Source organism: Acomys russatus, chromosome 4 (assembly GCF_903995435.1).
Source record: "Acomys russatus chromosome 4, mAcoRus1.1, whole genome shotgun sequence".
Lineage (NCBI taxonomy): Eukaryota > Metazoa > Chordata > Mammalia > Rodentia > Muridae > Acomys > Acomys russatus.
This window is the reverse complement of record NC_067140.1, coordinates 39,806,894-39,824,833: the sequence shown is the minus strand read 5'-3', so window position 1 is coordinate 39,824,833 and position 17,940 is coordinate 39,806,894. Positions and strand designations below refer to the sequence as shown.

At 42.6% G+C, this 17,940-nt stretch overlaps 1 protein-coding gene across 1 annotated transcript in view; it reads right to left on the bottom strand.

Annotated features, from left to right (window-relative positions):
* Positions 1-302: 302 nt before the first annotated feature.
* The window catches only part of Pamr1 (peptidase domain containing associated with muscle regeneration 1), an 83,397-nt gene continuing 65,759 nt past the window's right edge, over positions 303-17,940 (bottom strand). Inside the window, exons 7-11 of the mRNA XM_051144225.1 lie at positions 9,076-9,288; positions 7,347-7,413; positions 4,064-4,296; positions 2,539-2,831; positions 303-861 (exon numbers count right to left, since the gene is read on the bottom strand). Coding sequence (XP_051000182.1) covers positions 325-861; positions 2,539-2,831; positions 4,064-4,296; positions 7,347-7,413; positions 9,076-9,288 — 1,343 coding nt within the window. The 3' untranslated portion in view covers positions 303-324. The remainder of the gene's footprint in view (positions 862-2,538; positions 2,832-4,063; positions 4,297-7,346; positions 7,414-9,075; positions 9,289-17,940) is intronic.

The window sequence follows — 17,940 nt, the reverse complement described above, 5'->3', positions numbered from 1 at the left end:
GGTGCAATATTTTCAACCAAAATTGACTATGACATTCACACCACATCGAGGTGGAGAAGGTCCGGGAGGCTCTATTTTATCCACATGGTCTTCTTTGAAGAAATTCAGTTCTTGCAGGACCTGGCATCCTTTAGGTGGTTTCCAAGCAGCCAGGAAGACAGTTCCCTGCCAGAAAGTAAACTCTACTCACCCTCTAGTGAGGTATATATCCCTTAAACCTTTCAGTAGCCAAGGTCATGGACAAACTCACACTTCGGGTCCACACTGTGCATCATATAAACAGATGGACTCTAGGAAAAGTGTCTTGGTGGCCTTGCAGCTGGTTCATTTCATGTTTCTTTCAATCCAATCTTTGAAAGGCAATACCTTTGTGAAGGCTGTAGATAGGCCATTGCTACATGTCTTGTCATAGCTCCAGCTGACCAGCCCCACCAGATGCCAACGCGGCTCAGGGGATGCTCGTCCAGGGAAGGACAAAGCAGCGATGCCCCCTGTCTCTGCAGTGCAGATGTCAGAAGGGGTGCTGGGCTCCTGGCTGGCACAGAACATGTTGTCAGTGACACTAACTGGAATGCCATGGTCTTCATGTTGTTCCTCACAGAGCAGTGAGTCTACCACCCTGACCATTCCGGAATGCAGTGTGTCATTCTTAAAGCCAGGGCTCCGCACATCTGCCAGGATGTTCCAGCCAGCCACAGTGATGTGAGACTCCTGAAAAGAGGTGCTCAGGTCCCGAGTGGTAGCCAAGCAGATGGGCTGGACACGGGTGCTGATACGGGCCTTGTCTAAGAGCTTCAGAACGGCGATGTCGGTGTCAAGAAGGATAGGATCATAGTTGGGGTGCAGAATGATAGCAGAAATCTACAAATGCAAGGAAAATGCACAAGTGGTGAACAGCCAGCTCCTGTGTTGGCAAGAAGAGGCCAGTTAGGTGTCAAATGATTGAGAGAAGCTGTCTAAGTGACAGCTGCAAGTATTTGAAGATACTATTCTCAAGGAATCACAGAAAGCGATTGTTGTATTTTCAGAGTTTGTCAACTGAAATGCCTACTGGGGCCTGGAACGTGGTGTTAAATCCATGGAGTCTACAAGTAAGGCCGTAGAGGTGGGTGTTCATGTCCCATCTAAAGTGGGCCGATGAGATTTGTTCCAAATGATCACTGATGCATAGAGATGTGACAAGCACTGTGATTTTACCAGAGAATGGACTCCAAGTCTTTCTCTGAAACACCTCAATTGTTTAATGTCCACTCAACTGACTAAGAGCACGTACATGCAGCATCCATGCATAAGACCTACACATTACCAGTTTACAATCTGCGGCCCACCATAAGCATTTCGTGTACTTTCAAGCAGGTAAGACAGAGTCATGTTTCCCAACAGTAGTCTCTAAGACTTTGTCTATAAAAATGTTCTCAGAATACTCTGTAAGACTTTTCCACATGGTATTTCCTAAGTATTTCATGTCTTGCTAGTCAGTTTTTGACAGAAGCTTCTAAAAACCCATATTCCTATCTCTCAATTTTAAAATGTATAGTTCTATACTAGACCCTATTTCCCCAGGGGTTTCTTTATGAAATACTGTCTGTAACATTCTGGTCTGCCCCTTCCATTAGACTAGAGAAAATGGACATGTTTTATTCTTATTTTTTTTTCCATGAATTACATGTTGTGGGGGCTCAACAATGGATAGATAGATGAAGGAACTGACGTACAGATAGAAAGATGTGCAAGAAAAATGGATGTATAGGTGGAAAAAACAATAGGGTAGGATGTCTAGATGAGCAGATGGATAAATGGAAGGAAGGTACAGAACAAGAGAGAAGCATGTGTAGCTAGGAGTATCTTGGATAAAACCTATGTCCTCCAGGCCTACTGTGATAATTCCCAAATCCAAATATGATAGATAATGACTTCTCTTTTTTATTTAAGAAACACACATCCTTCCATTTTTATCTGGGTAGTTTGGGCACAGTAACAAGTCACAGCATCCCTAGAAGAAATAATTTCAAACAAAGATCCATTAAACAAATAGCTTTGAGCTGGGTGTGGAGGCCCACACCTTTAATCCCAGCACTCCAGGAGGCAGAGGACAAGTGAAACTCTGTGAGTTTGAGTCCAGCCTGATTTATAAAGTGAATTTAGGACAGCCAAGGCTATACAGAGAAAGGCTGTCTTGAAAAAAATATATAACTTCATTAATGTACAGTGTACTATAACTTACAGTATATGCAACTAGATAAAGTAGATGTCTATTTTACTGTGAAGTGAATGGCTTTTGAGGGCTACAGTAATAATTGATACTTAGCTCTACCATATTTTCAAAACAAGCAAAGGTGTGGAGGACAACTGCATGGCTTGCTAACTGTCCTTATCAGTTTGTCAGGGTGAAATTTTGAGCCCCCAGTTATAAGCTAGGTTTTGGGATGGATATTGACGTGCTAAAGTAATGGGGCTAACACAGGCCCTGTTTTCCTGTGCTCATAGCTGGTTAAGTCAAAGCTCCAAATTGAAAAAAAAAAAAAAGCCTTCTCTTACCCGTAAATTCTGGATGGTCTTCTCATCCCGATCATCATCCCTGTAGAATTTTCCCAAGACAACCTTGAGGTCTGCGGTTTTGATGATGTTGACTTTCCCCAGGTCAGTGACACAATGGGCAGCCACAACCACAGTTCGCTCATTCACCAGGGCTCCACTGCAGACCAAGAACCAGGCACCCTTGTGCAGCCCACCATCATGTACACCACTGGTCCTCCGGTAGATGGCTGCCTGCCATGGCCAGCGGGTCCCATGGGTCTTTGGAGAAGCAACGCTCTCGATTTTTCCACAGACTATGGAGAAAACATCACTTTAATGGGATCAACTCAGACCATTCACATTGGAAAGCAAATAGGTCAAGACAATACAAATCTCAACTGGAAGACCCAATGGAACTGACAACCACTAAGTAAAACAGCTTGGCTTTTCTCTTTCTCTTTATTTCATTTAATGTATATGCTACATTTGTATATATGTGCTCATGTGTATGCATATGTGTGCTAGCAAACAGACACATATGTGCATATATGTGTGAAGGTCGGTAGTGAATGTCAGGTATTAATACCTTTCTTGATTTCTCTCCGCATTATTCACTGAGGCAGGGTCTCTGGGTGAACCTGGAGTTCACCAATTTGGCCCAATGGGCTAGCCAGCCAACCTTAGCTGTCCTTCTGTCTCTGTCACTCATAGCTGGGGTCACAGGCACATATCACTGTGGCCAGCCAGACTCATGTCCCTCATGCTTGCCTAGCAAATATGTACTGCCAAGCTATCTCTTTAGCTCCCCTCCCTTTGGTATTAGTCAGCTATCTTACATGTAGTTGGCTATGAAATTTAGAGCTAATAATGGAGGGTCTGTAGTTCATTGAAACAATAGGACTTCAGAAAACTTGTCTAGCCCTTTAGAACCTTGGTTTCTTTGTCTAGAAATTTTACAAGGAAATAACGGTGACTTTAGGGGATTTTTGAGAGGCCTGAATGAGCAGATGTAACATCCAAAATCCCATGGCTGTCTCCATAAGCATGATGACAAAGAGAATAAGGAAGATAGGTGAGAATGTGCAACCCCCTAATCCAGAATGTCCGCATAGTATCTCACAGCATCTACTATCCTCATTATTCAATTAATGTCAGTTGATTAATACCATTGGATATGGAAGGTCAAAAATGGGGCCGTGATAAGGTTGTCAAGATAACACAGGCAGAGGTCCTCTCACAGCTTTAGCTTTAATCTATCCCCACTTGGTATCTAATTACTGGTCTTTTCCTTTTCTAGATATGATGAATCATCTACAGAAACTATTCTTCTAAGATTTAATGAGTCAGTTTCTTCTGGGTAGTAAGTTTAAGCCAAAAATCTCTCACTGTGGAATTCCCGAGGGTACTAGACTAGGGAAAGCAATGGAAGGCCATCCCTTTGTTCAAGTAAACTTTCCATAAAAGCCTTCAGCAATAGTAACAGCCTTTCCACAAATGGCCATGGAGAAGGAAAGAGGCTCAAACTCAGAGGTGAGCCTTGACTCACTGGGGATGCAGGACGGAGCCCGACCACTCCACTTCCCAGTCCTCAGGCAGGTCCGCCTGCTACTTCCCAGGCGGCGGTAGAAGGGTGAGATGCACTCATACTGCAGCTGCGTGTGCAGATGTTGGTATCCAGGGGGCAGGTCTCCAAACGGAAGGGCTGGCTTCTTGGTAGAGGCATCCCGCAGCTTCTGCTTGCTGAAGGCTGTGGAATAAAGCTGGTGTAATGGTGTCTCCCTGGATCATGGCACATGGGACCAGAGAAAGAACAAGAACAAGACTTTAGCATCCAATTCCAATGCTGATTTGGTTACAGGAGAGAAAAAAACACCCCTCATTTCCCATTCCCTGTCCATGACATTTTCTCTCTGTCTTTTTCTACCCACTTTCTCTTTCTCATTCCTCTTGTTTCTTCTTCCTCTCTTTCTCTCCCTCCCTCATTCTCTCTCCTTTTGCTACTGAATAGATTCTCTTATGTCACTCAATACTGTACTCCTTTGCTCTTGGCATGCCTCCAAGTATGTAGTGTTTTAAACAAACAGAAAATAAAGTCTGACATAATATTGTTATCCAAACGCATGCTTTATGTAGACACCCATGGGGTGGGAGAAAGAGAGGAGAGAGAGAGAGACACACACACACAAATTTAATTGCAAAACTAAACAGGAAAAGGGGTTAATTTGAATGAGAGAAAGCCAGGCACATTCTTTTCTCTAAGCATTATCATAATGGGGCAATCTCAGGAATTGACTTGAACTAAACTGTGTTGATACAGTAGCTTGATTTGGCAATTAGAAAGTGTAATTAGCTTACCTCAGAGACTAGAACTTTCTCTCAGGCAACACTGCTTGGGAAAAATTAAAAAAAAAAAAAAAAAAAAACCTGCATGTAAATGTGAAAGGGGCATTAAATGAGCCTTGAAGTTGAGGCCCCTAGAGACACCCTTTGGGGAGTGACGCACATATCCTACATCTTGTGATTGTTTTACACGGGTGCATAGTGACTGTCAGTCGGCACACAGAGATTCCCTCAGGAACTGATGTCTTCATCCTTGTGTTATAATGAACGAATGGGGAAACGAGGCCCAGAGAGGTACTTGGGGGAAAGGGGTACTTTGGGGCACAGTAAAGGACGATGACACCCAAGATAGCATTTAACAGTCACCGTTTCCACCCTACTGTCTCTATGATATCAATTTGATATTTAAGATGGAATCTATTTCTTGTATCTCTATTGTGTTTGGCTCAGGAAACATTCTACAGTGGCTTCATTCAACAAAAATTCATGCTATGCTTTTAGGCAGGTCTGGGAGCATCTGTATGTGTGGTATGTTTTCCTTTTGGACACTGACGCTACTATTTGTTTGGGGGAGCTGCAGGACACAAGAATGCCCCCACTTCAGCAGCTTGTCTTCCACGAAGATACTTAAACTAGATTTTAGGCTTGCTTTCTCAACTGCAGGAGTCACCCAGCACCTTGCTACTTAATCTCTCACTAAAACTGCTGCAACGATAGGGAGCCCTATTGTCTCTTTGTGTAGCTCAGGATTCCTATACAGGCAGGGAAAACTGCAGAGGTGTCTCCCTGTGAGCCAGAGGATTGCATTTATTAGCAGAGAGTCTACCCCAGGGAAGCCACCAAGATCAGAGATGAGGCAGAGTCTGCATTCTCCTGCCATTGTTCCCAAGGGAACGCCTTGCCTGGAGAAAGGCAATTATGGATGAGAGCCTGAGCAGTGGCCAGATATGGATGGTGATTTTCACTGAGGAACAATCCAAGTCAGTTCTGCTTTAGAGGGACATCTTGTTTGGGACTTTGAGGAAGCCATTTAAACTTCTCTGAACCTCAGTTTCCACATAAGCAAGGAAAGGTTAATCCAGACGCAAATAATAATAAAAATGCCCGGGTTCAAAGGTTATTCATTGATTTATCTATGTAAAATGACAAGAGCAGCAGCTGGCACACAGCTGTCAGTGTCGTCTGTTATTGTGGTTTTAATCCTTACAGTAATCTTCAGGGACCATTATTAACTATCCCTGTTTTTCAGAAAAGAAAATGAAGGCCCATTTAACTTCAGGATATTGCTTAAACATAACCAGGATTAAAGAGAGGCATAAGCAGGTTTTGAACCCCTGACTGTCAATAGAATTTACTTATTCAAGAGCTATGTATTGAATGGCTTCTATGTGGCAGGCATGGTTTCATGCAGGAAAAGTTCAGCATGACCAAAGCAAGCAATGTTCCTTTACTTGTAAGTTGTGCACTTGGCGTGGCAGGGGAGAAGGAAAGAGAGGAAGAGAGGGAGAGTGGGAAGAGGGGAGAGGAGACAGAGGGATGCCAAAATGAAATCAGAATCATGGTGAAGGCTAGAGAACAGCAGGTAATGGAAGCAAGCCTATGTGGCATCAGGGTACACGTGATGTTGTTGGTTTTATTTAAGATGACAGCAAGGGGCTGGGGATGAAGTAGTATTTATCTAGCATGTATTAGGCTCTGGATTCATTCCCCAATACCATAAAAATAGTATTTAAATGATCATAAAAGAACAATCAGAGACAATTGTTCTGCTAGGTGTGAAAGAACTGAAGCAGAGACTAAGCCTCGGTGAGATCCAGAAGCAGCCGGTCCCAGACTGAATGAGCCATAAGGTTAATGTTTCTGAAACAGAATTATGCTTGGACTGGTAGAAAAAAACCAAAGAGACCTGTGCAACTTCAATAGAAAGCGTGAGGAAGAGGATGTAGGAAGAGAGCAGAAATGGCCTCCTTTCTTGCTGCCAGCTGGGTCTCATCTGTATTTCCAGGAGGAACACGGGGTGTGTGCAAGAGTTCATGTCTCTCTTATTGGTCATTTATCTCTAGCTCCTGGGCTCCGCCAGTCTGCCTCATCTGGTTGGTCACCATCAAAACCATCTTCCTAAACCCTAGCTGGCTGCAGGACTTAGTAGGATTGCCAGCTCCTAGAAGCTGCTATAATAAAGAAGCAGTCACTTCAGGAAGACGCAAGTATTAAAATCCAGCTCCTCAAAGATCATCAGGAAAGCCTTGCTTCTTCTCACCAGCCATCTGCTTTCCCACGATCCAATAAAACTTGTACTTCTTCCAATAGTAGCTACCTCTTGGCCAAAAGCAGCTGGCTAATGAGCCTCCATCTAACAAGCCCCATTCTTTCATGACCAGTTAGCACTAAATGTCCTTAAGAAATGCCAGGCTGTCTTTGGCCAAATGCAAGTGGAGAAAGGAAACAGCCATTAGCCTTGAAAGCGGAGTTCAGGTGCTTGGTCTCACCTTGACTGAACCTGCACCGGAAGGACTCTCCTCCTCACCAGGTCTGAGATCTTTGGTTCCCGGCAGGCTATAAACAGATAAACCATGATGCGTGGTCCTTCTCCATCCTCACTGTTCACATCACTCCATCTAGAGTAACACCTGACTCCCACCCTTCCAGATGCCGTGCATTCATTCCCCCATTCTCAGAGGCTGCACAGGTTGGAAAAGCTTCAACAGTGCAGTTAGCAAGGTGTCGTCTGCTTTTCGTCCGACCTGAGAGCTGCCTCTGTAGAACTCAGTGGTCCCCTCTGAAAAGAAGCGCTCTGCAGAGGTGATGTGAGATGGTGGCAGTTAATAGATTAAGGCCATCTGTTCATGGGAATGGTGTTAGCAAACTAGACCATAGTGGAATAAAACTCAAAGTGAAGATTCCAAAATATAGCTCACAGAGGGAATTAGAAGGCCCTTGTTTAAAACCAGACCACAGTGCCAATTATAAATAAGTCGTTGGTAACTGACTGCTCCTTGTCCTGTGTCTGCAATGAAGATCCCTAGCAGTCACCAGAGGACAACTCAGAGCCCAATTTCAATTCACTGAACTATTTCTTTTTTTTTTTCTTTCTTTCTTTCTTTCTTTCTTTCTTTTTTTCTTCCAGGGAAAACGAGTCCTTCCCATCTCACTTTCCCAATCTAGCAGCCAACATTTGTCTAATTAGCAACTTAGAGTACTTTGGTTGTATTAATTTGTAAGAGAAAAGTTGACAAAAAAAAAATCCTCCTAGGACATATGAAACACCGTTCCCATACTTAATGAAATAAAACATCAGGCTTTGTGCTGGGGCGATGGAAGTCGCTTCTGGCAAAAGTCTAAAGTGATTTATCCCTTTCACACTTATTCCTCTTTCCTCTTTCATTCCTTTCCCTGTGATTCGGGTTGTTGACAAACACCCAGGAGAGAGAGAGAGAGAGAGGTGGAGACAACAGTCCTGACAATCTGCGATATGATCACGCATTTCCTCTCCGTAAAGAGGTGTCAGCCCTAAGCAAATAAGGTATAAAGTCAGGGAAAGGCTGCATCTCCACTGTGGAGGGTTGCAGTCCTGCTATACAATAGTCAAGGGTCTTCTGCTTCCAGCTTAAATTTTAAATGTTCCTTCCTAGATGGCTTGCCTTGAGCTTAGCATAAGACAGACGCTTCCACTTCCATCTACGCCCCCACTTTCTTCTCCTCTCTTTAGTCTGAAATACCACCCCAGCTCCTCCTAGCATCCTTACATTCCCTCCTGCTTGCCAGCAACCCTGCCTCCCTCACACCATCACTTCTACTTCAAGAATACTCTCTCATCGTTCTCACAACTGCCCTATAGATGGTTGAATATCTGCCATCTTTGTTTTTAGCCATCTACAGCTGTAGCCTTTTCTCATACAGGTGGCCAGCTACATGTGCTTATTATTAGGGACAAGACAAAATCAGCCTCGCAAAGGCTTACAAATCCTGTCCTTGGATTTGTGTATCTAAAACTCAGCCTTGTGATTTTCTGCAAACTGTTCCTCTCCATCACCTTAGGTGTGAGGTCTTCTTGGAACCAGGGGTACAGGGGTAGGAGGTGAGGGGAAGCAATGGTTTTAAAGGATTGTCTCTAACCTACGAAAACATTCCAGGGACTTAAAAATCAGGCATGGGAGCTGCCAAAGAGTTATAACAACGCCATGCACATCTACAGAACCCAGCAACATCTATGAGTACCTTTTATGCAGGTGGGCTGCTTTCCCGACCACTCTCCATTCTGCTGGCAGGTTCTTCTCTCATTGCCACTCAGAATGTATGAGCCATTACAGAAGAATGACACGACAGTGCCAACTTTTACATGGTGCCCATTGAGAAGCCCGGGACCACCTGTGATTTTCTTGTACCCATTGACTGGGCCCCCAAGATCTGAGCAGTTTCTTTCTTCAAGGACTAGAAATGGAATGAGAAAGGGGGAAAAAAGGAGAAGAAGAACCACTGAAAGTCTGAGTCATCCAATTTTAGAATAGATTATTTTCACATTTCATTGAATTAAAAATACAGTTACAGGGAGCCTGCTAACAGCCGTGCTCAGGAGAGTCTCCCAAAGGAACTTCATTATGGGGAGGCATGTCCTAGGCATGTCTTCCAGTTGTTTCATGACTTACTCTTAAATTGAGAAATCATTTATTAGAAATATAAATACGTTTGACACTAAATAATAAGTTTGGCCCTAGATGATCTCCTTCATTTCTTTCTCAAACTGCAGACGCTGGGCAAGCCTGGACAATGTAAACATGACACCTAGATTTCTCAATTAGTATATGGTGGTTATTATTTTTTGGTGGTGCTGTTTTATGTTTCATTTCCTAGCACTTGGGCCACTAACCCAGACTCTTCCTGTTTCCTTCTTAGGTTCTGTACTCAGAAAGTAGAATTGGCTTGAAACAAACGTGCATATCTAAAATGGATTTACACTTTAGATTTCATTTCCAGGAAGAAAACAGTGTGCTAAAACTTTTAGATAAAAAACAAACAAATGAGAACAAAGCAAAACATAAAACTTAGGATGTGGGGGTGGTCCTGGAGAGATGGCTCAGTAACTGAGAACACTGGTTGCTCTTCCAGAGGACTGAGGTTCCCAGCCTCCACATAGTAGCTCACAACTGTCTATAACCCCAGTTCCAGGAGCATTGGCCTTCAGGCACCAGGCATGTAAGTGGTTCACAGACACAGAATCAGCCAAAACACACATACACACAAAATAAAATCAAAGAAAATAGCACTACATAGTTGTAGATCAAGCAAACGTCCCCTGATCTCCCAACGGAGCTCTCCATCTGCATACTTAGCATTCACTACAAAGAAATCTCTGCTCTTTCCTTCCTGTCAGACAGAGACTTAAAGTCGAAACGGCAGCAACTATTCTGAGCATTTCAGGTACGGCCTGGAAATAGTCTATTGGATAAGTAGAATAATTGTCTGAAACAGATTATGACACAGTGACGAATATGATCAACCTAGGGAAAAACAGAGACTCCTGAAGAATCCAACCTTTAATTATTGAATTTGGGGACAACAGCTCTATCAGCTTTCCTTGTTTCTTTTTTAAAAATACTTATGTGTATGAGCATTTTGCTTGCGTGTGTGTGTGTGTGTGTGTGTGTGTGTGTGTGTGTGTGTGTGTGGTGTGTGTGTGTTGCCTGGGTGCCCGGTGCCCACAGAGGTCAGAAGAAGAGGATCAAATCCCTTGAACTAGATTGTTGTGAGCCACTGCATGGGTGCTGGGACTAGAACCTGGGTTCTCTGCCAGAGAAACAAGTGAGCCTTCTCTCCAGCATTTATTCATGGTTTATTTTCTGTCATTTCTACCAAGGCACAGAGCTATTCCTCTTGAACAGTCCCCAAGTAATGCAATTGTACATTCAACAAGGCCTGTTTCCTATAGCCTCCCCAATCATCTTCACAGCAACTTAGTTGTTTGCCCCCAGGCAAGAAGATAATTTCCATTCAAATAATATCTCTAAAACATTGCAAAAATTAAAAAAAAAATATTGATTCTACATGCTACTTGAGAAGGTTGTTAGAACTAGCAAATAAGTGGCTTGACTTTATCTGAAGACTGTCCATGAGCCATATGGCAATAGATCAACCATAATCTGTGTGTCTTAGGGTTATGTAACATAAGCAACTCCTCTTGTGAGCGAATCCTAAGCTCCTATTTTAAGTGTAAGAAAAGAAACCTCACTGAGCAAGCTGTTCACAAAGACTGAGATGGCATAATAGGGAAATGGAGTTTTGGCACCTCAAGTGGACTTAGAAAACCTCAGTGCTATGTTTTCAAGGAGTGACTCTGGGGAGAGGAAGCAGCGAGCGCTGATGCCTCTGTCCAGTACAGATGCATTCAGTTCTGACCACGCAGCTGAAAGGCCACTGTTGGGACCTGGAGATGCTAATAAAGCATAGTGTATTTCAAGGAATAATTAGTCATAACATAAAAGTTGGGAGGTTTTAAGTCAAGTTCCTGGCCTTTAAAGTGATACAGGACTGAGAAGCTTGGATCTGTGTTCCCATATAGCAACAATCAACTGGCATTGGTAAGTAACGCTTTGCCTGCACTGGGCGGAGTTATTCACTTGGTCACACCCCCTACTAGACTGCCTAGCTCCAACTTTTACTTAAGTCTGTGGCCAACTGGTCAATGTAAAAGCTGAAGTTTATGTAATGTAAGTGTTGTTCTTCATCCATGTTGAGTTTTGCTTATGGCCAAGAGAGAAGGATGGTATTTAAGGCTGATCCTAAAACAGTGAGAACTAAAGAAAGAAACTATAGCCACATCAACCTTAGCATACGGTTTTTTTTTTTTAAACGTCCTTTCTGATGATGGTTTGGAGAGGTAAAACAGAGAGCTGGGTTTTTCTTTTCTTGGAAGGAGGTACTTTCATAGTATAACAGAGTCCAATTTGCCATGGGCAAGGACCTCAGGGTGTGCACATCTGCTACAATTACTGTGGGTTTGAACACTGTGAACTTCTTTTTCTTATGTTATAAAGAGTTTATTAAATGAACGTGGGGGGAGAAGGAAAGGGGTAAAGGGTACCCTAGGAAAAGAGAAGAGAGACAGAGAAAGTCGGAAAGAGATAGAGAAGAAGAGAGGTAAAGAGATAGAGAGATAGAAAAGTAGAGAGAGAGAGAGAGAGAGAGAGAGAGAGAGAGAGAGAGAGAGAGACAGAGACAGAGACAGAGACAGAGACAGAGACAGAGAGAGACAGAGAGAGGTAGACAGGTCTAAAGAGGGGTAGAGAGAGAGCCATGTGGAGGGTCTGTTCTTTTAGATGGCCCTGGGCAGGGCCACGCCCCTGTGGCAGGTAAGCAGAATACTGTGAACTTCTTAAACCTTTGGGGGAAATAAAGACTTAGAACATTCAAGTCATTCCCTTCTCTCACTGGCAAAACTTTAAAATAAGAATGAAAGGGAATCTAATTTGGAATATATCACCACCTCTATCCAGGATGTGAGGATATGACTACATTCCCACAATTCTTCAATGTGTACATTTTACCACATGAGATTAGTCAAATTGCATTATATGTACATTTTTCAGATAGAATGTCTTACTTCTGAGCTAAGAAAAGTCACAGTTAAATCAACAGAATAGCAGGAACTTGGTGAAACATTAGGATGGAGAATTATGAGAACAGTTAGTGGTATTAATCTATTGTGTATATGACATCACCAGGATAGAGCCAAGTGGAAATTTTAAGTGAAGATACAATGGAATAATCAATAGAGTGAGTACTTGTGTCTCCCTCAAAAGCCTTGTGTGAAAATCCTAACCACTCTCAATAGTGCAGCCATCAAGGTAGAACATTTGGGAAACAGTTAGATGATGAAAATAGAGATCTCGTGAATGACATTCCTGCCCCTACAAAATGGAATCCAGAGCCTTCTCTCCCCTGCAGTCCTTCCTGTAAGGAGACAGCAAGACCGCACCACCTATGAACTAGAAAGGAGATCTTCGTTAGATCAGTCATCTTCTAGTGTTTGGATCTTGAACTTCCTAGTTCCTATAATTATGAGACACAAACATCAAGTCATTCTGTTGTAGCAGCCTCCACTGGCCAGGGTGGAGGGCAAGATCACATAACTGACAATCAAGAGAGACACAGACAATAGAAGGAGATTCATTAAAGGTCTGGATGATGTAGTTTTGTTATACCACTTTTCACAAGTCACTATGTTGAACATGCCCAAGGAAACCAAAGACAAGATTGATAATCTTAGCAGAAAAGTGTAAGCCATGAAATATAGCGACAAGAAAAAAATCCAAAGTAGAAAAGTACAGTGATAAAATAAACAATTTAGTGGATAATTTAATAAGAAATTCAATGAGGCTGACGAGTACTAATAAGCTGAAAGAATACTTACAAGAAAAGGATCATAAGGAAACCTAAATGTTCAAAAAGGTGAAAATGCATAGGAGATCAAATAAGTATGTGTGTAAATCAGTGCCCTGGATGAGAGGAAACAGAGAATGGAACAGAAGCAATGCGCTAAGAGATAGCAGCTGGAAAATACCCTACAAGTCCCCACACATTAAGAAGGTCACATATATTTTCATCTACTTTATATATTTCATATATTTTCAAAGCAGTGAGAGAGTGTAGAATAAGGAAAATATAGTTTAAAACACTCATTTCGATGGCTTATAACACTGAGAATAGCTTTTGCTTCTTTAGGTTGTGTTTTCAAACTTTGCAGGTACTAAATGTCAACAGACAAAAGTTTCTTGTTTCTTATTTTTGTTACTGTTCCTATTGTTAGGCTCCAAAAGATCAGGCAAGACAGCCAGGGTCCTCTCTGTTAAGTATCTAAAGCCAACATTTGGTGTTCTGTGTTTTTTATTAATGTCCCATAGGCTCTCCATCTCAAGGAAAAAAATCTCTTTCAAGTCTTGCATAGTCGTTGACTAATACAAATTTTTCCATGAAACCTCTTCAGCCACGAGGCACTGGTAGGAAACAGCGGCCTTCTAGCATGAGAGTTCAAATAATCACAATTTCCTCCAGAGGCAGAAGGGATTTGTTTTTCTATGGCCTGAACAATAATTGGAAATTAATGTCTCCAAACCTTCTTTTTCTCACCTGTAAAGCAGGAGGATAACACGTATATTCTTGGGCTAACTTTGGGGAGAAACGAAAAAAAAGTTTTCCTTTGCATTAGAGCATAATGAAGTATCCCTCTGCCTTTTCTGAGCCTCTTCTAAACTCAAGAGGACTCGGACTTCTGGGTACCAAGTGCAGTATCTGTACTTTCACATTTTTAGTCCTGCGTACTAGAGCCTTAACACCATATTCCAACATCAAACAGCACCTGGATATGTACCTTCTCTCCTGTTTCCTGTGTTTTCCAAAGCTGCACACCTACTTAGGATGCTTTTGAAGAGTCTAAGACTTGGTCTGCTCACTGTGGTTTCTCCTCGGTTAGACACCTCCCTGGTGGGTACACAGACCATCCATCGCATCTCATCAGAGGTCCTTCCCACTGGTTTCAAAGCAATTCCCAATCCTCCATGTGTTCTCTTTATAGAAACCTTTGTATCTCTCCATTGGACAGATTCATGACTCTTTTCTGTTTGATTTTTTTTTTTTTTTTTTTTTTTTTTTTTTTTTTTACAAAGGCTTTATGTCTCATTTCACCTCAGTGGGATGGATACTGCAGACAAAGCCAATAAAGAATTTAAAATATATCTCTGGCCTAAAGGAGCCAGAAGCCCTGCTTTGCTAAGTAGAACATCCCATGATTAATAATAAATAGCACATTGCTGTGTTCCTCTGGATGATTCTCAGCCTGGGGACACAAACATTAAAGTCAGCATGCCCTTAGATGCTGGTGCGTGAACAAAGCCATCAGCAGAGGGCCATCTCTCTGGGATATTGTTTCAGATGAACATATAAAGGCCTTCTACATTCTTAGTCCCTCCTTCCCTGTAGAGCACTGTGTGAGGTGGTTTGTTAGGCTTCCATTTGCAGGCATACATGTGATGACTTTATAGCTGCCCTCATCTTGAATTCTACAGGATCCTACACCAGAGTCCTCACATCCCTATACCAACACAAGGGATCTGCCCTGCACTTTCCCCAGTGTGTCTTGATGATTACAGATGGCAACTACATCTTTCAGTGGTCTGTCGGTGTGAAAACTAGCTTACCTAACTGAAGGAAATTGAAAATTACTTTGATGTTGTCTCACTGTTTACTCAACCAAAGATAGCCAATGGGTGGGCATATTCCTTGGACAATCATTTTTCCCTTCCATAACCCTATGGGATCAGGCTGCATGTGGATATCCAATGCAATTTAATTCAATTCAATCTAATCACTCTTGATTGATTCGTTCTTTCTTGTCTTCTCCAGTTTCTTTGCAGGCTGATCGTGGAGGGTGGGGGTAGGGATGCTTCCTTTAACAAAAACCTGGTTCCAAATGCTTGATCTAGGAGAAACTAACCTATAATGGCTCTGCTGGTTTCTTTTCGTTTGTTTGTTTGTTTGTTTCTTTCTTTCTTTCTTTCTTTCAGCTGAGAATTGAACCCAGGGCCTTGTGCTTGCTAGGCAAGAGCTCTACCACTGAGCTAAGTCCCCAATCGCCCTGCTGTTTTTCTATCCCCAGGCTCCAGCACCTCTAATGCCTTCACTTCTTGGCTCTGTAGACAGGGATGATAACCTTATAAGGTATTAGTCACAGAGCCACCAGCATGGCTAAGTAATGAGTTCTCAAGGAGGAAGATGGACAGACAAATAAAGGGGGAAGCAGTAAAGAAGGGCTTCGAGCCTCCATAAACACTCTCATGCTCCAAGCCAGATCCATCCTAGCCAAGCTATTGTACCTGAAGGGATCAGGTCACATAGACAGTATGATTTCTCAGGATGAATAATGAACACTTGCTCGGATTCACTCTGATGATTTGATGCTGTCTACATAACATGATTCTGTAGAGCCTGTGATATGAAGAAGGCCCCTGCAATGGCCAATACTGAATTCCCAATTGCAGATCTGAGTGCCAGGCTTAAGTTGATTTAAAACAAAGCGATGTTGTTTTTCTCCCACTACTGACAGTAGAGATGAGTAAGGTCACAGATATTTAAGACGTGGACATGAAGATGGCAGCATTATAGAATCTGTCAGGACCTCGTGACGTTGTCTTTGGGAAGAGTGGTTCTTTGCAGCACACTAGTAAGTCACATTGCCTATAACAGAAGGAAGTTCATACAAGAACTGTCTCACCATTCCTTGATAGTTAGCATGCCCTGGGGAGGAGCCTAGCCAAGGGAAGACACCCTGCCTCCTGTTCCCTTACATCACCACCTACATGATATTCCTGCCCACAAAAGAAATATACTTTATGAATGGATCTAGAATTTTAATGTGATGCAGTAATCTATGAATATTTATCATTTTCCTTTGGCTTAGACCTCCAAGCTGTGAGTTCAGACTTGTAAAGAAGACTAGTTAAAAAGCTTCTGAGAACTAAGAACTACCTTACTTTGTTTTTCCAAAATCCACCATGTCACTTGATGGAGGACCATGGAGATCCTGGCTGATCACATCATATTTAATGAGTGACCTCAATCTGTGCCAAGTAGAGAAAAGCATTGGCAGATATTTTTCTATATCTTTTAAAAACATTTTTATTGTTTGAGAAATACATACATGGATATAATGCATTATTTCCTCCTCCAATTCTTCCATGTTCCCTCACTACCACCACCTTTCCTTCCTAATTTTACATTCTCTTCTCTCTCCCTTTCTTTCTCCCTTTCTCTCTCCCTCTCGCCCCCCCCCAACCTGGTTAGTGCTGCCTGTATACACATGGGCTTAGGACAGTCTACTGGAGCATGGGTAGCCTTTTGGGAACCGCATCCGCAAAGAAAACGTGTCTCTTTCCCCCAGCAGCCATTGATTGCCAATAGCTTCTCATCCATGGGACCTTATGGCTTGATTTTGTGCAGGTCTTGTGCAACTGCAGTGAGTTCATGTGTGCAAACAGATTTTTTTTTTTCATTTCAAAACCAGAAACACAAGTGTCGTTAGTCCAGGTACATTTTACTGAAGGCATGTGTGTGCCCAGCCTTTCCTCAGCTTCACTCAGGCACTTACAAACAAAAAGGACTCATGGCATCCCATCAAGCCCTTTATCCTTTGGATCTGATTTTAACCAAGCAAAATCTTTCTCAATGAAGTGAACTCTTAGCCAGGTCTAGTGTGATCCCAGGGGCTCAGAAAGTTGAATAGGGGAACAGCTCAAGTCCAAGACTACCCTGGACTAGAGAGCAGGTTCGATGTCAGTTTAACATAGTCAGACCCTGTTTCAAAGTAAAAAGTTGAAACAGGTCTGGGGATATGGCCCAGTAGCAGAGTGCTTCCCACGCACATGTGAGATGCTATGTTCAACCCCTAGTCCTATAAAAATGAAGAAAAAGAAAAAAGTCAGTAGTTCAATGAGATTTTTAAGGGATGTTGCTATAAGAAACTCAGTTTAACACTTTAGGCTGACTAACTCAATGTGTTCTGATGGGGGGGGAGGACACAACAAATGAGCATGTGGGAATAAATATACATATCCATTTCATTAGCACCGGCTTGCCTGTGGCCAATGTCTTTATTCTCAACTAACATCAAAAGAGAGAGTGTTAACCAAGAAATAAGTGAGTCAGCCATAGGAGCTTTAAGTGAATTTGAATAGGATGTGAAGGACCTCAGCAAACACTAGCTAGCAGCCAGAGCCCTCTGTAGTCTCGGTGCAACAAAGAGTCCAGGAGGTAAAATTGCTGGGGACTGCGTTGATACTACTTAACCAGCTGTGGGTCTGAAAGAGAACCTCTGAGTCTACAGGTAGAAAGCCAGATAAGTTAGATAGTCCTCCCAGAGTGACTACTGGGGACTTGTAACTAGAGGTCCCAACTTTAGCACATTTGAGCCATCTCTAACATACTAGACAGTGACTGCCACTTAGCCAGGGCACATGTTGTAGTCAGTACAGTGTGACCAGTGTATCAGGCACAGGTCCACAAGTGTAAAAGATGACACATTGAGAAGAGGCTCAG